General features: G+C 42.8%; 2 protein-coding genes across 4 annotated transcripts; both read left to right on the top strand.

The window, feature by feature from the left end:
* Window positions 1-596: 596 nt before the first annotated feature.
* Window positions 597-12,821, top strand: med14 (mediator complex subunit 14). 3 transcript variants are annotated; one of them, XM_085435634.1, is made up of 29 exons: window positions 597-1,041; window positions 1,517-1,543; window positions 1,656-1,761; window positions 1,858-2,031; window positions 2,141-2,270; window positions 2,370-2,498; window positions 2,621-2,728; window positions 3,562-3,694; window positions 3,791-3,941; window positions 4,053-4,164; window positions 4,458-4,583; window positions 4,726-4,804; window positions 5,127-5,286; window positions 5,414-5,608; window positions 5,776-5,910; window positions 6,018-6,094; window positions 6,210-6,370; window positions 6,611-6,757; window positions 6,856-7,100; window positions 8,239-8,508; window positions 8,920-9,169; window positions 9,635-9,757; window positions 9,986-10,162; window positions 10,300-10,538; window positions 10,953-11,132; window positions 11,307-11,414; window positions 11,533-11,658; window positions 11,787-11,976; window positions 12,105-12,821. In XM_085435634.1, exons 1-29 carry the CDS (start codon window positions 866-868, stop codon window positions 12,176-12,178), a joined length of 4,308 nt encoding a protein of 1,435 aa, XP_085291760.1. In that variant the 5' UTR covers window positions 597-865; the 3' UTR covers window positions 12,179-12,821. The 3 variants fall into 3 exon arrangements, with proteins under 3 accessions (XP_085291760.1, XP_085291761.1, XP_085291763.1); XM_085435635.1 differs by having other exon boundaries at window positions 6,210-6,358; XM_085435637.1 differs by lacking the exon at window positions 9,635-9,757.
* Window positions 12,822-13,880: 1,059 nt separating this feature from the next.
* LOC146690519 (uncharacterized) lies at window positions 13,881-18,314 on the top strand. The gene is made up of 8 exons (XM_085435638.1): window positions 13,881-14,338; window positions 14,625-14,743; window positions 15,781-15,841; window positions 15,931-15,998; window positions 16,142-16,244; window positions 17,424-17,542; window positions 17,659-17,804; window positions 17,895-18,314. The coding sequence occupies exons 1-8, from the start codon at window positions 14,278-14,280 to the stop codon at window positions 18,001-18,003; spliced, it is 786 nt and encodes a 261-aa protein (XP_085291764.1). The 5' UTR covers window positions 13,881-14,277; the 3' UTR covers window positions 18,004-18,314.
* Window positions 18,315-19,225: the final 911 nt, after the last annotated feature.

The raw sequence follows: 19,225 nt of genomic DNA on the forward strand, positions 1-19,225 counted from the left end.
AAATGGTGATTATATAAACATCTGGATATGTAAACATTTAGAGTTAAACAGGAGAATATTGCACATTACCTAAAACATTTAAAGACTGTGAAATGTTCATAACGTAGAATATATAAATACATTTATAAATATGAGATTATTTAGGTTATGTAAATATATTTATATTTCTGAGGGGTGTAAACAAGGAGAATTGAGCAGAATAATTTTGGCATTACCGCTATAAATAAGCTATTGACAGATCAAGTTCATGTAATAGATATTAGGAAGACTCTATTTATCAATCAGATATTACGAGTTTAATAGGTTAAATGAGTAGTATTAAACAGCGTTGTTTTAGTAGAATTTGTCGGAAACAGAAAAGGGAGACTTGTTCAGAATGCGTTTCTTTGTCATTAATATTTTTTTATTATTATTATTAATTATAATAATTTGAGACAAAGAATTGCCTTCAAGTTGAGCCTGTTAACACGAAACATTGTGCACAGTTTTCACAGTATTGTAGCAGATGTCAAACTCGTGCTTTTGCTCTGGAAACAAACGCATAGACTGTGCGGTGTCCCTGTTTGTCGTTCCTCTAAGGTCTTGTCGGGGTTTTCTGTCCGACCGCCTTCTAGGCGATCAGACCCGACAGAAAAGATGGCGGCCGAGCGGCACTAACTGTTCTCTATAATGAGTTACCAAATTTTGTCTATTTGTTGAGTTTTCTTCTGGACAAGAAAAACGAGTCCGTGCGGAGAACCTCATCTGGGAAAGGACATTTTGAGGGACAGAAAAGCTTCTTTTCTGAAGCAGTTAGCTGCTACAGCAGTTTGGTGTAGCAGCTCTGGCTTCGGCGTAGCTAACGAGTCTGTCTCGTCATTGTAAAATGGCTCCGGTGCAGATCGGCTCAGACGGGCCGCTCGTTCACGTCGGAGGTATGATTGTTTCGGGTCCACAGGCACCAGCGCTCGGTGCCCCGGGTACACCGGGGGTCCGACTCAGCATGCTTATTGAGTTTCTTCTCCAAAGGACCTACCAGGAAATCACCACACTGGCGGAACTGTGAGTAGCATTTACTGCTGCAGGCCTCAGAGCTAAGTGATGTTGACCTGGCGGGCTAACCTTCTAACTTGAGTAAACTGTGAGGATGTTCGTCTTCCAGATGCTAAAAGAAAGCCTAACAGGCTCATCAAACTGGGACCAACAGTTTTATATTTATATTCAAAGGAGCAAAAAGCTTTAACAGTAAAGACGATTAGCACAGCAGCACAGGTAACTGCTGATATGTTAAGGGCGTACATGTAAACAATACATGACTATAGGAATATAGAGCCAGGATCGGTGATTATGTTTGGAGATGAATATCTGATTGCTCCCATAGAGTTAATATATTAGTACCCTTTGACCGAAATACTATTATGAATAATGTTTTCATTGTAAAGAGCAAGGATACATAATTTGATCATTTGACAGGACATAGGTCTTGAGTTCAAGAGCTTAATAAATGATGCTTAAAGATCTTTTGTTGCTCTTCCAGGCTGCCCAGAAAAACAGACATGGAGAGGTATGTTTGTTTTCTCACATTTCATTCATTCATTCTCCTTTATCCACTCACACATTTAGTTACTGTGTCATATTTTAAAACCCATAACAAAAGACTGCTGTTCCCACCTTAGGAAAATCGAAATCGTTCAGTTCGCCAGCCGGACTAGGCAGCTGTTCGTCCGTCTCCTGGCGCTGGTGAAGTGGGCGAGCAATGCAGGAAAAGTGGAGAAGTGTGCGGTATGTTGTGTGTGTGGATTAGTACAATTATTATTAACATTCATTCTGGTCATCAGAGCACTACATTAAGTTATGCTGAACTCTCCATGGTAACAGATGATCTCCAGCTTCCTGGACCAGCAGACCATCTTGTTTGTAGACACAGCTGATAGACTGGCATCACTGGCCAGAGAGGCCCTGGTGCATGCTCGTTTGCCCAGCTTTGCCATCCCCTTTGCCATCGATGTGCTCACCACTGGGTCGTACCCGCGTCTGCCCACCTGCATAAGAGTAAGTCTTGGACTTCTTTCCCTGCATGAAATGATGGATGTAGCTAAAACTTGTTCTCTTGAAGCTTTTTGGTATGTGAGCTCAACTGTTTCTGTGTCTATTTGCTTAGGATAAGATCATTCCTCCAGACCCCATCACCAAGGCAGAGAAGCAGACCACTCTGAACCAGCTTAATCAGATTCTACGACACCGCCTTGTCACCACAGACTTGCCACCTCAGCTAGCAAATCTCACAGTCGGTAAGCAGTTTGTGTGGTGTTTTAACTGGCACCATTCTCATGTCTTAATCAGATTATTTTCATCTGTGCTGAAAAGATCTTGTGTGTGTGTTTATGTAGCTAATGGGCGCGTAAAGTTTCGTGTGGAAGGAGAGTTCGAGGCCACCTTGACCGTGATGGGGGATGACCCTGATATTCCCTGGAGGCTGCTGAAGTTAGATATTCTGGTGGAGGACAAAGAAACTGGAGGTAAAGGGACAGGGGGGCACTCACTCACTCCAACACAAACTGATTGATAATGTACTCGAGTGCTAATGGACTCAACTGGTTTGTCTTTCTGTCACATCCCCCTTCCCGCTCTATTGTAACAGATGGCCGAGCCTTGGTCCACAGTTTGCAGGTGAACTTCATCCACGAGTTGGTCCAGGCACGTCTTTGTGCTGATGAAAAGCCTCTTCAAGACATGTACAACTGCTTGCGTATCCTTTTTTTCCTTTGTATTTAACCACACACATGCACATTTACACATACAGAAAATGTGTTTGCGTGTGTATGTCCTGCCTGCATCCACTTGGCTTTTATCCCAGTCTGCTCTCAACTGCTGCAGTAGGGCGGGAGTGTGTGTCGGAGCATATAGAGTATTGACCGGTCAAGCAGATGAGTGTAGAATTCCAATGAGAAACACAGCTGCAGGAGTGAATCCTGTGTAGTCCCCCCTTCACTAAAACAGCCTTTTGTTAATGACAAGGAAAGAGCAGCACTGTTCTGACTATAGCGAGGTCACCCATCCAGGTCAGGTGCTTCAGTATTTTAACCTCCCTGAGAGATGTGGGCTTGTTAAAGTCACAGTGAAGAAAATAGTCCTTTTCTTTGTTCAGTTTTCTGCAAAATACAAGTATTATGTTGTCAACCTGAAAATCACTTGAGCGAGCATATGTGTAGATGATATCTTGTAATAGTGCCGATTTGTTCCCATGTGTCAGACAGTTGTAAGTCTTTGGTTAAGTGTAGCTTAAATGCAGAGAGAGGTAAAAAAAAACTGTTAGTGAGCAGTATTCACTTTAATCAGAGTCCTTAATCAAGCATGCGAGCTGAGCACAACTGTGCTTATCACAATGCTAATCAGTACATCTCTGCTCCGCCTTTTCCCCCCAGCATGTCAAAGAGCAGTCTGTATGAGGCACAGATACCTCTTTTACTACTGGACTGTGTGTTTTGAATTTTAATGGGAAGATGGGTACATCACTCTACCTCTACCCACCTGGCCCGGTATTTTCCCACGGTGTGTTTTCTTTAACCTCATTGTTGCCAGACTCCTTCTGTTTGTCGCTACAGCTAGAAGTGCTCCACTCTCAGACTCTGATGCTGATCAGAGAGCGCTGGGGAGACCTGGTGCAGGAGGAGAGATACGTGCCAGCGAAATACCTCACACTCTCTGTTTGGAAGTAAGAGCTTATAAGCGGCCCTCACATGCGTGAACACATGAACAGTCACACAGAGAGAGGCTCAAGCTGACTTTTTTTTTTTTACTGTTTCTCCAGTCAGCAGGTTTTGGGTAGGAAAACGGGTACAGCATCAGTACATAAGGTCACTATCAGGATCGATGAATCAGATGGATCGAAGCCATTACAAATTTCTCATGAGCCCCCTCTCCCTGTCTGTGACTCCAAATTAATGGACAGAGCAATGAAGGTGAAATTCACACAAATATCAGTATTTTCACTGTTTTACAGTACAATTACCTTCCAGTTTAGTATAACTTTTCCCCCTCTCTACTTTTTTTTTTTTTTTTTTACATTTTAGATTGATCACCTGTCAGTGGAGAAGCTTTTAATTGACAGTGTGCATGCCCGGTCACATCAGAAGCTGCAGGAACTGAAGGCAATTCTAAAGACCAGCAATCCCAGCGACAACTGTATGCATCCACTCCTCATTTTTTATTTATTTATTTATTTTTAATCCCTTCAAACGTGTTTATTTAGCAAAGTCTTTCAAACTTCTGTTTCCTTCTATCAACTGCAGCCAGACTTAATCAGCAGGCTGCAGATAAGACTGATGAGTGTTTGTGGTCATGAGTTAAAAAAAACTTAGAGATGTTGTCGTTCACACATACTTCATTCTCCTTCTGTCAACTAGTATCTGCAACCAGTCCTTTGAGTCATTCGCAGTGAAAAGACGTACACTTAAATGTTTGTTTGTTTATTTCAGCATTCATCGAGACTGCTTTACCTACACTTGTTATTCCAATACTTGAGCCCTGCGGCCGCTCAGAGTGTCTACACATTTTCGTAGACCTGCACTCGGGCATGTTCCAGCCAATGCTGTATGGGTTAGGTAAGCTTGTGTTTGTGTTGTATTACAATAGGAACATGTATTTATTTAATGGTAATGTGGATGACATTATTAGAATGAGCCTACACCTTCAACCCTTTGTTGAAGATAAAACCCTAGGTGTGCTTTCTCTCTCTCTCTATAGATCAGTCCATATTGGATGACATTGAAAAGACCATCAACGATGATATGAAGCGCATCATCTCATGGCTTCAGCAACTGAAGTAAGTCCACATCAAACAGAGATACAAGTCAGAGCAGTATATCTTTACAGCTAACAGAACAAAGTGTTGTTAGCACACATTAAAGATGCAAATGCACAAAGGAGTCAGTAGTAGGAGATGGAGTCTGACGGCTGACTGTAGCTTGTCAGAGTTGACTAATTGCAGTCAGTAGCAACACTTGGCTCAGCTGGTGGGATGATGGGTGTTGAGATGAATTGTCTGTGTTGTGAGTCTTGCACGAGTGAACAGTGATTGGTCAGTGAGTATCAGTTTCTGCAACTCAGCTCTCATGAAGACTGACACTTTCTTTCTTTCTGGCCAGGTTCTGGTTGGGAGAGCAGCGCTGCCGGCAGTCTGTGAAACACCTTCCCACTGTGTGCACCGATGTCCTTCACCTCTCCAACTCAGCTTCTCACCCCATCGGCAGCCTGTCAAAACACAGGCTCTTCATCAAGCTCACGCGGCTACCGCAGTACTACATAGTGAGTTTTTCAGCCAGTACATTACCGACAAACGTTGAGCTCGAACAACTCTGTTACTTAGATTTTTATATCCTCCTTCCAACTCTGAATCTTTTCCTCACATCTATTTTTTTTGTTTTGTTTTTAGATAGTGGAGATGCTTGAAGTGCCTAGCACTCCCACAGCGTTGCAGTACAAGTACTCTTTCCTGTCAGTGTCTCAGCTGGAAGGAGATGATGGACCGATGTGCGCACAGCTTCTGCAGCATTTCAAACCCAATCTAGAGCACCTTGTGCAGGACTCGACAACAGGGAGAGGGGCTCAGCCTGGGACTAAGAGAAAGGTAGCTGCACAGACTGCTTTCATCACCCACTCACACACTCATTTTCTTATGTGTGGCATGGCATTGCTAGGGAAAAACATTTGTGGTCAGTTGGACACTTAAAACTGCAATTATGTCCTTTCAGTGTGGGCTATTTATTTATTTTTTTTGTTTCTGTTATTCTGTAGATTGTTGGAGACCAAGGGGAGCCAGAGCCAAAAAAGCCTAAACGGTCTGGAGAAATGTGTGCCTTCAACAAAGAGCTGGCTCACCTAGTTGCAATGTGTGATATCAACATGCCTTTTATTGGCCTTAGAGCAGAGGTACTTCAGAGTGCTTGGATACTTTGAATCATTCCCACATGTGGTGATTAGACAAGCCCAGTTTAGTGTTTTCTGGTTGATGCTGGATCCCTTTCTCTGCCTTTTAGATGTCCAACATGGAGATTCCAAATCAGGGCGTCCAAGTGGAAGGAGATGGCAGCAGTCATGCAATACGTCTAATAAAGTAATTATAATAGAGACACATATTGACACAATTTATTTTAATTAAAGTGTTATAAACTGTAGGAAAAGTGAAAACTCCACAGTGACTCCACGGTTTATTGGGCTTTCTTTTACAGGATTCCTCCCTGTAAAGGTGTAGGAGAGGAGACCAGGAGAGCTTTAGAGCGTTCCCTACTGGACTGCACCTTCCGCCTGCAGGGCAGGAACAACAGAACCTGGGTGGCTGAACTGGTGCTGGCTAACTGTCCTCTTAACAGCACCCATAGTAAGGAGCAAGGTGCACAGCATTTACAAAGTCTTATTTATATACTTTGATTTAGTCTTGAAACAACTGTAGTATTAGTGTTTTTATGGATGTTGTGTCCAAATTAGATGGCAAAGACAGCAGCTGTAACTCCATAAAAGGCTCTAAACTGGAGCAAAAAAGAATAAAATGCGTTTAGTGTTTGAGAGCAAGGAATCTGTATTTTCTTCATATACCAGCTTCTAAACAACCCCATGTTTTTTGCTGTATTAGCCTCCACGCGACACGTGTATCTGACCTATGAGAACCCTCTGTCGGAGCCAGTGGGCGGGCGGAAAGTGGTTGAGATGTTCCTTAACGACTGGAATGCCATTAGTCAGCTCTACCAGTGTGTCCTCACCTTCTCTCGTGCACTGCCAGGTGAGTGCATGTTTTTTTCCGAAAAGTAAATCCCAGATTTGTATTGTCACATGTACACCTGTTTAACGTAGCTGCACATTATGATTCCCCCCCTCTAGAGATGCCATCTCATTTGAGTACCTTCTCAGAGGTGCGGCTGTATAACTACCGTAAGCTGGTGCTGTGCTACGGCACCACCAAGGGCAGCTCTGTCACCATCCAGTGGAACTCCAGCACTCAGCGTTTCCACCTCGCCCTGGGAACTGTGGGGCCTAACTCTGGCTGCTCCAACTGCCATAATATCATCCTCCATCAGCTTCAAGAGATGTTCAACAAAAACCCACAAGTGATGCAGCTGCTACAGGTACACTGTGACCCAGTTACAAAATGTAACCACGGAATGAACACATGCACTTTTTGGAGCTGGATTAAGGGACGATTTGAAATTAAATAAAATCAAAAGGATGTGATTGGATTGCTTCAAACATTGGGTGTGGCTTAGTGAATGCAGCAGTGTCGTATTACATGCAGCACTGTGGTGCCGTTGAGTTGCAGTGCTTTACCCAGACCTTCAAAAGCTGTGCGTTTAGTCCAGGTGGAGGAGAAATACATCAGACTGAACCATATTTATTTCTTCTATCAGTCGTACCCGATTAAAATCCAAACCCACACTGCCCACTGTGACACTGCTTTGCTTATGGAATTGTATTCAAGTTAAAGATCTGTGCGATAAGCCTCCGCACTCCTGAACCATTAGGCTGTAGTACAATATCTCACACTTAATTATACTTAATTAAAAAAATAGAACAGAAACTGAGGATCCGGAGAGTAAGGGTGGATCAGTATCTAGGATTTTAGAATAACAGCCAAAACAAAGGCATATTTACCTACCAAAAAAAGTTGCCCAGTCTTCAGCGAGGTAACTGCATGCACTGTGACTGGATGGGGCTGCTTCAAAACGTGCCTATTAGGATCCTCTAATTTATTTATTATTTTAAGATTTCTTCAGCATTAAAGTAATCCACTGCCAGTTCTCAGTACTTTGGCTGATACACCTTTAAATAAATCAGCCGTTGATTCTCCAAACTTTTTTTTCCAAATTGTAATCCTATACTGTATAAAACAGTGCCCACGTTGCTGACATGGTGTAACTGAATTTAGCAGTTAAAACTCAACCTGCCAATCAGAGAACACTTACTTTGAAAGTGACCACTCACATTACTTCCCTTCCTTCTTTGAGCGACGCCCCTCAAACTGTCAGGTGAGAGTCATTGACGAGGAGAATTCAGGTTTGAGAGCAGAGCTGCTGGTGAAAGTGAAACCTGCAGCACAAGCCAAGTAGACACTCTCGTGAGTGTAATACTTGCTTTGCGTCCTGATGTTACGTGTGAGGAACTGAATTTTGCGAGTGGCAGCGGATGAATAATTACCTGAAATTAATGTATTTGCTTTTTGTTTAAATGAAAAAATGTTTTTAATTTTTACATTTTCTTTCTCTCCAGGTCCTTTCAGACACACAGGCTCCTCTGAATGCAATCAACAAGCTACCTACGGTGCCCATGTTGGGCCTCACCCAGCGCACCAACACTGCCTACCAGTGCTTCTCCATCCTGCCCCAGTCACCCACACACATCCGACTGGCGTTCCGAAACATGTACTGCATCGACATCTACTGCCGAAGCCGCGGAGTGGTTGCTATCCGAGATGGAGCCTACAGTCTCTTTGACAACACTAAGATTGTAGAGGGCTTTCATCCTGCTCCAGGATTAAAGGTATGCCAGACACACTGGCACAGTAATAATGTAACAGACAATATGCAGCAGAAGTCCTTTAAGCTTAAATTATTAGTTGAACTTCCACACAAAAAGTCATTACACTTGAAGCTGTCATTACAAGCATTGTGACCTCTTGAAAGGACACTAAATATTGGGTGCTAAATATTAAACCACTTCCTGGACCATATTAGCTTTCCTTACTGTAAAGACTAGAGAAAAGGATGCCCAGCCCAGCTCTGCTGCAGGGATACGCTAAATTATCACTGTTTTTGTCTGACTCTTGCCAAGCACACAAATAAGCCAGTTTCCCAGATGTTGAATGACTTTAAAATAGATTGAGACATTAAAATGGATCCAATTCAGTGTACAGGTACTTACTTCTTAATTTATTCTCTCTCTTCTTTCTAGACATTCCTAAACATGTTTGTAGACAGCAATCAGGATGCTCGCAGGCGATCGGTCAATGAAGATGACAACCCGCCTTCACCTGTGGGTGTAGATGTTATGGACAGTCTTATGAACCAGTTGCAGCCTCAACCACAACCACAGACTATGAGAGGTGGTCCGGGAGGGGTATATCCTCCCCTAACTTCACCGCCACCCAATTATTATGCTAACGTTACTCCCTCACCATCCATGATGCCCACCCCATCACCAGGTATTTGGACCTATCGTACACTGATTGCTTAATTGTGCCTGTGTGAATGTTGCCGTAAAGTGTTTGTGTCATATAAGCTTGTTAAGCTGCCATACAGCATTGTTTTCTCACCACACATTGTGTCATCAGCCACCCCGCTGACTTATGCATTTGTTGCAATAGCAAATTATGCAAAAAGAATGCGATTGCACAACCATGTGTGCCCATTTTAATTTTGTGAAACCATGCGATCAGTTGTTTCTCTTGCAACATGCACACCTCGCAGCCAAAAGGGAACAAAGCATGCGTTTAGTCATGCTCCTTCCATTCCCCTCCATCTCAGCCCGCCAGCCAGAGTCTACAGCCCTTCCGCCCAGCTTTAGCTTGTGTGCACATGGAGTGAGTGTGTGTAAAGAGTACTTGTCATCTTTAGTCTGATGAGCCCTTTGATGTGTGTGCGTGTGTGTGTTGTGCGGATGTGTGCAGGGAACATCCATGCCTCTGGCTCCCCTAGTGGAGCTCTAAGGGCACCTTCTCCTTTCGGGCCAACCCCGTCCCCGTCTTCTTTGGGCATAGCCATGGGCCAGACCAGCTTTGCCAGTCCCCACGGTAAGCAGCAGGATAAATACTGGCCTGGTAGTAATTTTGTTCTGCTGGGCATGGGCTGGAGCGGGCTGGACTGAATATCTTTTCTAGGCTGCAGACATTAACAGACATATGACAAATGGTCTACACAGCACGGGCACACAGTGGTTTATTTTTCATTCATCTGATTATGTTTATTGTTGTATGAGAAGTGTTAATGTGATGGTGATGACTGACTCTCCTTTAACCTAGGTGTTTTAGACCCCAGCTCTCCATATGCCATGGTGTCTCCCACCAATAGGAACCAGTGGCCAGGTTCACCCCAGGTCTCAGGGCCTTCTCCTGGGGCAAGGATCCACGGCATGTCCCCTGGCAACCCTTCGTTGAATTCACCCATTCCTGACCCGAATTCTCCACGTGCTGGGTCCAGTAAGTACTGCCTCACATTGTCTTTGTATCCTTGTATTTAAAGACAAACACTTTGTAAAAATAGAGTTTAAATATATATATTATTTTTATTTTTATTATTATTTTTTTTGTAACATGTGTCTCTGTCTTTGATTTAGGTTCACAAGTCATGCCTACCAGTATGCCTCCACCCCGCAAGCTACCTCAGCGCCCCTGGGCTGCCTCCATTCCTACTATCCTCACCCACAATGCCTTGCATGTGCTTCTGCTCCCTTCCCCCACTCCCTGCCATGTGCCTGGCCTGGCAGGAAGCTACCTCTGCTCACCTCTGGAGCGCTTTTTGGGTTCAGTTATTATGAGACGGCACCTACAGAGGATCATCCAGCAGGAAGCCAATGTGAGTGACGAGCAGAGCCAAAAATCAGTCTGTTGTCTTTCATTTCCTAAATGATATCCTTTCTGCACTGTGCACTGAGTTATGGAAGCACGCAGCAAGGCCATGTTAGCCAACATGAGTTTTCTCAGTTGTAATTGGATCATTTTCATTTTATAGATTAACATGAGTCTTTATGTTAAATTAACATTTTCTGTAAAGTGTTTTGGTATACCTAAGGATTGTAATAGATTAAACATCCTTAAATATAGGATGACACGTAAAAGACTAAACTGAAATATGAATTCAGTCATGTTGGCTATAAGAAGTCTGTATATGCAAATTCACCAACTGCCCGATTGGCTTTTTTGTTTTTGTTTGGGGGTTTTTTCCCCTCCCCAGTGCAGTAATCACTGTGTCATCTTTCCTCTCCTCCAGTTAACTATCGTGAACTCTAACGAGCCGGGGGTGATCATGTTTAAAACTGAAGTGCTCAAGTGCCGTGTGGCTCTCAACCCAAATAACTACCAGACGCTGCAGCTCAAAGTCACTCCAGAAAACACAGGTCCCTGGTCCCAGGAAGAACTTCAGGTGCTGGAGAGATTCTTCGAGACCCGTGTAAGTCTTCATGTTTTTATTTATTGATTTTTCCTGAACTGATCATAAAAATGGGTAAACAATCCCTTGCTATTTTGTATCCATTAAAACATAGTTTGAATATTATATGATATATGACTAGTAACAGACACCAGCATTAATCATTAATCCATCTACTGCTGTCCTCCCTTCTAGGTTGCTGGTCCTCCCTTTAAGTACAACACTCTGAATGCCTTCACTAAGCTGCTGGGTGCACCCACTAATATCCTTAGAGATTGTGTGCGCATCATGAAGCTTGAATTGGTGAGGAACTTCTTTTATATGGAGTGTTGTTGCACATTTGGACCGCCCCTTTAACCCCCACTTAATAGTCTTTGCGTTTGAAAGGTAATGCATGAATAAGCCTTTTCTTCTCCTGCAGTTCCCTGACCAGGCTGCACAGCTGAAGTGGAATGTCCAGTTCTGCCTCACCATCCCCCCCAGCGCTCCACCCATCGCTCCTCCTGGAACCATTGCCGTGGTGCTCAAATCTAAAATGCTTTTCTTTGTAAGTCACTGCAGTGCTTTACCTTTTTGAAACATGTACTTCATTTTCATTTGATGGAAAAGAGAAAAAAAACCATGAATATGTTGAAGCCACCTCACCCTTTGTATTTGGTCTGTTTTGTCCCACAGCTGCAGCTGACCCAGCGCATCCCGGTACCCCAGGAACCAGTGAGCATTATCGTACCCATTGTGTACGACATGGCCACAGGCCTCACTCAGCAGGCTGACATCCCCAGACAGCACAGCTCCTCTGGAGCCGCAGCACTCTTGGTCTCTAATATCCTCAAGAGGTTCAATGAGCTGCATCCTGCCAGACAGGGTGAGACTCTGGCCTCCCTCAGCTGACGAGCACTGAATAATTTACTGTACCTAAACCTTTTCCAACTGAATATTCTAATTAGATGTAAAACAGCTTTGCTAACACTGACTGTATTCTTTTCCTCCCAGGCGAGTGCACCATATTTGCATCTGTTCACGACCTGATGGCCAGCCTCACCCTTCCCCCTGGCACCCGTCAGTAGAAACGATGACGTCAAACCCAGAGCGGAAATTCAACCCAAGTCCCTTTAAAGACAGAAGACGAGCCTCACCCTTAAGCTTACTCGACGCATGAGTGTAAAAGCTGTGGTCCCGAGAGGTCAAAATCCAGCTTGCGTCCCCTTTGATACAGCCACTGGACTTTGATGTGATGGATGATTTCAAAGGGGATTCAATTTTGACAGTCTTGGAGACGGTCTTTAAGATTTGCCATTCAGGTAGACCTTAAAACAAGGACGACATTGGATGCAAATGGATATAAATGTTCGTTTGTTCTTCCTCCAGGTGCACTTGTAAACAAAACTTATGTATTGAGTTGTTTTTTTTTTTACAGAAATATGTATATTTAAGTGTTTAAAAGAATGAGGTGAGAGATTTTTCTTTTTGCTAGACCGCTGACTTGCTTTTTTTTTTTTTTTTTGGGGTAAAAACTGATATTGTTGTAGTATCAGGAGATATTTTCCTTAGCACACTATTTAACTGGCTTCTTGCCTTTACCTTGTCATTCCTCTGCAATCTAATTTCAGACGTACACTTTGGATACTGTAAAAACTGTGATAAACTTTATAAGCCAGTTGTATTTTATTAAGAACCATTTGGAGTCCTGATTAAAGGATTTGAGACATCTTTTCTGACTTTTGGTATTTTATTTAACCAAATTCTGAGTTGGTTTGTGGTTTGAGGATTTTGCACCAGAAATGGAAAAGAATCGGGTAAGTTACCAAACAAACAAAACAACAACAAAAAAACGGTGTTAAAAGAAAAACTTTGCATTATTTATTCTTTTTCCTCCATTTGGTGTTTTTTCATGGTGACAGAGAGCACGGTCTTAAAAAATCTGTCCCAAATCTCCCCAAAAGTGTCATTCCTGCTCATCACGCCATTCAGTGACCCTGAGTCACTGAGAGATCACTTCCACTGAGGGAGAAAATTCTCATTGTAGGATAAAAGTTCAATGGACCCAAACAACACCAAAAAATGACCCACAATAAGTAAAAGAGCCACTGGATGGCCTACTTAAATATAAAAGGCCAAGGCTTTGCTTTCCATCCAATGTCTCCCAGCTGGAGCATACCCCAGCTGTCAAAGGTGGAGTACACTTAACCTGTCATAGAAAAACACCCATTCACACCATTTAACCTAACCCCGCTGTGGGAGGAAGCTGGAGTACCCAGAGAGAACCCATGTATACGGCACACAATAAGAAGAGACAGAGGATTTAAACCCCTGATGTTCTCACTGTGAGGCAGCAGGACTAACCACTGCTCCACCATGTTGCGGTTTTGTTTTCAGTCCTTTATTTTCCAAAATTATTCTGCAATCTCATTATGTTGTGAAGATTAGTTACATGTTATGGGATTTATGAACTGATTATTATCAGTTTATGGCCTGTTGGACTCCTCATGTTTTAGGAAGTGTTTTTTTTGGTTTTTTTACATCATTTATCACTTGCAAAAATACAATAATTATATAGATTTTTTAGTGTGCAATAACCTCTTCTGAACATTGATTGTGAATATAAATAACACAAATACTCAATCCAGGTCGTGAAAGGAGGTTTGTTTCCCAGGGGAAAAAAACGCTGTTTTCTGCCTGCATCCTCACTAAAGTGATGCTGTGCTCCTCATCCCTAAAGCATGACATCATTGTGAAAGGCTGGTCCTCTGCGCGCGTGCCGCTTGAGGGGCGTTCCCTGCCGCAAATCACGGGCTGTGACTGCGCCGCCGTTGTTGCAAAAGGGGCGCGGGCTTTTTATTGTTACCGTCGTTGCATCAACCTTTCAGCGGCTGCATGAACGAGGCTCTATTGATCAGTGCGCGGTTGCGTGGGGGCATCGTCATCTAAGAGGAAGCGGCGAATCAGGGATGAAGAAACAGTGTTTCACCTGAACGTTTGACACTCGAACGCACCACCTGCGAAAGAGACTTCCGACCAAATGCAATAAAATAAACCGACAGATCTGATCTGTTATTATCTAGTCCCACTCTAGCAAGTTGTCATCGCGTTCATTGTCTTCATATGGCTTTAATTAGCGGGACCGAATCAGGAGAATAGGAGTGATATAACACAGCCGGTCCGAGCCATGGCAGTGAGGATATCGGAGCCGCTCTGTCAGCCCTGCGGTTACCATGAAGCATTTAAAGGTAAGTCCCAGCATCACGCTTTTTAGTCGGGTTCATGCAGCGTTTTGAGGCGTTTCAAGTTCACTTCGGAGGAGTGCGCCCTGCAGGCTCCGACTCCTTACAGCCCACTGACCACTCCCCTTCAGTCCTCATCAACCATCCTTCCTTGGACCTGTAGAATAGACAGCGTGTGCGCACTGATTTATAGTCTGCAATGGTGCACCCGTGTGCTTGTGTGTGTTAAGAGATTATTTTTTCCGGCAAATGTGAGAAATGTCATGGAGTGATGTGACTGCTCTGTGGTCAGTGGAGTTACAGGTGAAGAGACCTCTGATGCCTGTCCAGCTGAGTCCTGAGCAGGTGGGCCTGGAGATGCTGTGTCTTTGTGGGCAGCTGGACCTCCTCATCAGGGCACAGATGCAGCAGGTATATGTATGTCTCCTCAACTTTGTGTTAGTTTTCATCAATTTTCAAGTGAAACTTCAGTCAGATGTTCCATCAAACATTTCATTATTCAAATGTGAATCTGGTGAGAATATGGAGGGCCAAAAGTGCCAAAATGAAATAATAAAATAAAACACACACATCATTAAACACAAAAGTAAATGTGTCATCAATTAATCTAAATGGGAAAAAATATGACTTATACATGTTGGTATGTGGTAAGGACTTGAGGAGGTCAGGGATCCCAGAATATATTTTGAAAAACATTACAAGCAGCAGTTCCCAAACTGTAAGTAAAGGTTTGTGATACTACTTTTTCTGTGTCACCAAATAAATTTTTTAGGATTTTTAGGTGAGACCACTGTGGCATAATCTTAAAAATCTGGTTGATTTGTCAAGATAGAGTCAGTTTGCAAAAGTGCTCCTATGCTGGTGACACAGAAACTGCAGTACTTTAAAACTTCACTTAATTTTCACTTCACAAGTTGTTGTTGGTTTTTTTATTTTATTTTGGTGCTCTTGGATCCCCATAGTCTACAGCAAATAAACAGTCATTTTGGATGCACAGCTAATGTTCCTACACACCTAATAAATCAGTCAATTAGCTTTGGGTGGGTAGCTGGTTAATTACTCTGTACTGTCACACACAGACCTTAGATCATTGTATTAAGAGAACAGGAAGTGCACTGGATAGGACCTAATGAGCAAATTAATGCCCATACACATATTGTGACCTAATTTGGGACGTGCACATGGATTTTTTTCCATCATCGTCATTTCTTTCCATCAGCTTTTCTCGAGCTTAAAACTAAATAACAATGTATAATTACGATGTTTATCAGAATCAGAATCAGAATACTTTATTGATCCCTGGGGGAAATTATTTTTTGTTACAGTGCTCCATTTTAAACCAACATGATGTTTATAACACAATAAATAACACCAGGAAATAGTAATTATGGTGTAACATTGTTCAGTCTGTACTGCTTTGATGTTTAATCACTGTTACTCTGTCACAGTTCCAGGAGCAGTTAGGACAAGGGTGTAGTCCAGAGGAGTCAGACACATTCCAGGCTCAAGGTATGTGTGATGAAATCTAAGAACAAAAGATGTCTTGGATATTTTCTGATCTTCTGTATATATATATATATTTTGTTTATGGCTTAAAGGATCTGAGATTCTTGACCAGATGCTGCAGTGCCTTGAACATCTACCAAAGCCTATGCCACAGTTAGAGGTATGACCTTAAACCGTTCTGTCCTAATGAAACAGTAACATTAGAAACAACTGGGCACTTCACATATTATCCGCCCCCAACCCCTAAAACAGTGAGTTGTAACTGTCAATATCAAGGATCAAGTGGTGCATGTGTTTCCTCAGGACTACCTGGACATGGTGGGACTGTCAGCAATGTTTCCTCGAGTTGAGGTGTTCCTTATTCAAGGTAGTCCTGTTGACATGCTGGAAAGGCCACCAATGGATGGTGAGAGGAACGTGTTTCCAATTCATACACACAAACACGTAACTTTTCTTGTATGTTGACAGTAACATTATTAATTTATTGTTAAATCTTTGAGCATAAGGCATCTTTAATGTGTTTGTAGACTGACAGTATATTGAGAAAAGACCATCCCCTTGTTACTTTCCTTTCCTTGTGGTCATGGTCAAGTCTCTGTGAACACGTCCTACTAGTGGTGCAACGGATCAAAAATCTCACAGTTCGGATCGGATCACGGTTTCAAGTCACAGATCGGATCAATTTTCGGATCAGCAAAAAAAGAAAAAAGACAAAAATTTTACATTTACTTATTGAATTATTTTTGCCTGTTAAAAACATTCAACTCAAGACTCATTCCACGCAATTATTTAAAAAAAAAAATGATACAATATAGGGCAGTATAGGGCTTTGTATCTCAATTCAGTTCAATTCAATTTTATTTATAAAGAGCCAAATCACAACAACAGTCGCCTCAAGGCGATTTATATTGTAAGGTAGACCCTACATTAACACATACCGCTAATTATATCGCACACCGCTGTGATATAATGAGCTGTCACGGTCACGTAGCTTTCCGTTGCCCTGGAGGTCCAACCATTTGTAGTAGTTAGGGCAACAGAAGATGCCTGGGACAGTTCAGCCATAACTTAAATCTTTTCCTGCTCATACATGCTTGGAACGATCTTGCCACTAAAGTGGACGTGCAACGGGATATCATTGCCCCTTGTTAAACCCCTTGTTTTGCACAACGGAATATGGCCTCAAGTCTGCAGCTAAACACCCCAATAGCTTTTGTAATAGCTTTAGCCCGGTCGGACTGGGCAGCAAAGGGCTGCTTAAATATCGCAAACTCCTCTGCTCCTCCACTTGGACCGCTAGCGCGGGCCATAACTATCGCTTGACAGACCCACCACGCGCACCATACACATACTTTTTTTCCTTCTTTTTCGAATCTTCAGATCACGTGCGTACCGAACCGTGGAGTGGGATCGGTTCAGATTACGGATAAACCGTGATCCGTTGCACCACTACGTGGATGCTTCTTAACTAACAATGTCTATAAAACAAAAAAAAAACAAGCATGTGAGAGTTTCTTTGTAGGACTTTTCCTTTTATTGCAGTTTTTGACTCTTAAGTTCTGCTGCCTTGATACTTCTGTTGCAGAATACTACTTCCACATTGCCAAACTGAACCAGCTCCTTGTGCTGAGTCAACAGCTAGAAGAGGATATCAGGCACCTTGGAAGTCATAAGTACATTGCCCACCAGCTCTCAGTTATATATGTAAGAGTGATGAACTATAACCATCCTCTGTTTAGCTGTGCCTTTTGCAAAATGTGTGCATTTTGTTTCATTCCACAAAAAATTGCTTTGTGCTATTTAATGTCTCTGTTTTACAGCAAGTCCTCAGCTCTTTCAGGGGAATTCAGGTCTTCTCAGAAATAAAGAAGGATATTGAGGCCAACTTCAAACAGATGAAACAGTCTCTGGTGGTAGAGGAAGGCTCAAGGCATGAGCCTCAGCTGGCTGTTCATTATATCAACTGGTGGGTTTACATTGAAATAATTAGCTGTGAATGAGGTGATGATTAATTCAGCAAGAATCTGATGGCAAACATGTTCTGTTCTCTGTGCAGGATATTAGAAATAACTCAAAGCTTAACATCGATGGTGCTGTTACTGCCAGACGAGCTGACAGATGATGTTCACCAGGCCGTGACCTTCGTGTCTCAGTTCCTGTCCTGACTCACGCTGAGGAACGCCTCTGTATTTATGAATCCTTCTCCAGGGCTCTCCCGCTTCAAAAGCAACTGATTATGTTACGACCATTAAAAGGTGCTACACAATACGATTCTACAGAATAATAGTGGGGTTGAATAGCCCACCTGTTTAGAACCACATAGGTTTTTTGTACATCGTCTTTTGGAGTGCGGCCCTTGTTAGTCCCTGTGCTGAATCGGTTGGTTGGAGCTGAATGTAAGCTTATTGAATCCCATCTTGCACTAATGTTACATTTTTTAAACCTAAAGCAGAATAATAAAACTGAATGCAATGAACGCAAGTTGTATGACATGTTTGCTCTTTGTGGCTGATAAACTCATTGATGAATGAGTGTCAGAGTCAAAAAACAGCTATAAAGGGACACCAGGTAACATAAAATCACAAATTGATACAATTTGACACAAAATAACCACAAAGTCACACCACACAACCACACATCTACAGTGACTACAAAGTAGCGTTAGACTACACATGCAAAATGACCCTAAAGTAACAAAAATTCCTGAAAAAAAGGCAAAGGTAACAAAAATAGCATGAGACGCTACCTTGAACTCATGGGCCAGATACCAGGACATGGGCCATCACATAATATGTCCTATTAGGAGACCATCTCTCCTGGTATGAGGAGAGATAGGCGGGCAGTAGAGGGGCATCACCACTCTCTTCATACATGGGAGCAAGTTCCCACAGAGCACATGGTGGTGAATGTTACATTGCTTACATCATCCAGCATAACAGATTTGGCAGTGGGTCATTCAATATCTGGGACCACATGCTCTCCATGTATTCACCAACACCAAAATATGTAAAAACTTCACGGATGATGAAGACACAGATGTCAGTGACAGGTCCTTGCGTTCCCCAGACTTGAATCCAATTGAGAACCTCTGATATGTTATGTGTCAGTGCATCCAATGCTGCCAACAGACAGTCCAGGAGCTCACTGATGCCCTGAAGGTCTGTGAGGTCCACGAGAACAATATCGTCTGTCTCAGTAGAAGCATGCCCAGACATTGTTGAGAGTGTATGCAGACATGTGGAGGCCACACACACACACACACACACACACACACACACACACACACACACACACACACACACACTGAGCTACATTATGATTCACGTTGGATGAGCGTGTGATTTCAGTTTTTATTAACAGCATGAAAATGAAAAAGACGGAAAAACC

The sequence above is a fragment of the Copadichromis virginalis genome, linkage group LG16 (genome assembly GCF_057382275.1).
Source record: "Copadichromis virginalis isolate Kocher_CV1m ecotype Utaka linkage group LG16, C_Virginalis_male_GT1.1, whole genome shotgun sequence".
NCBI lineage: Eukaryota > Metazoa > Chordata > Actinopteri > Cichliformes > Cichlidae > Copadichromis > Copadichromis virginalis.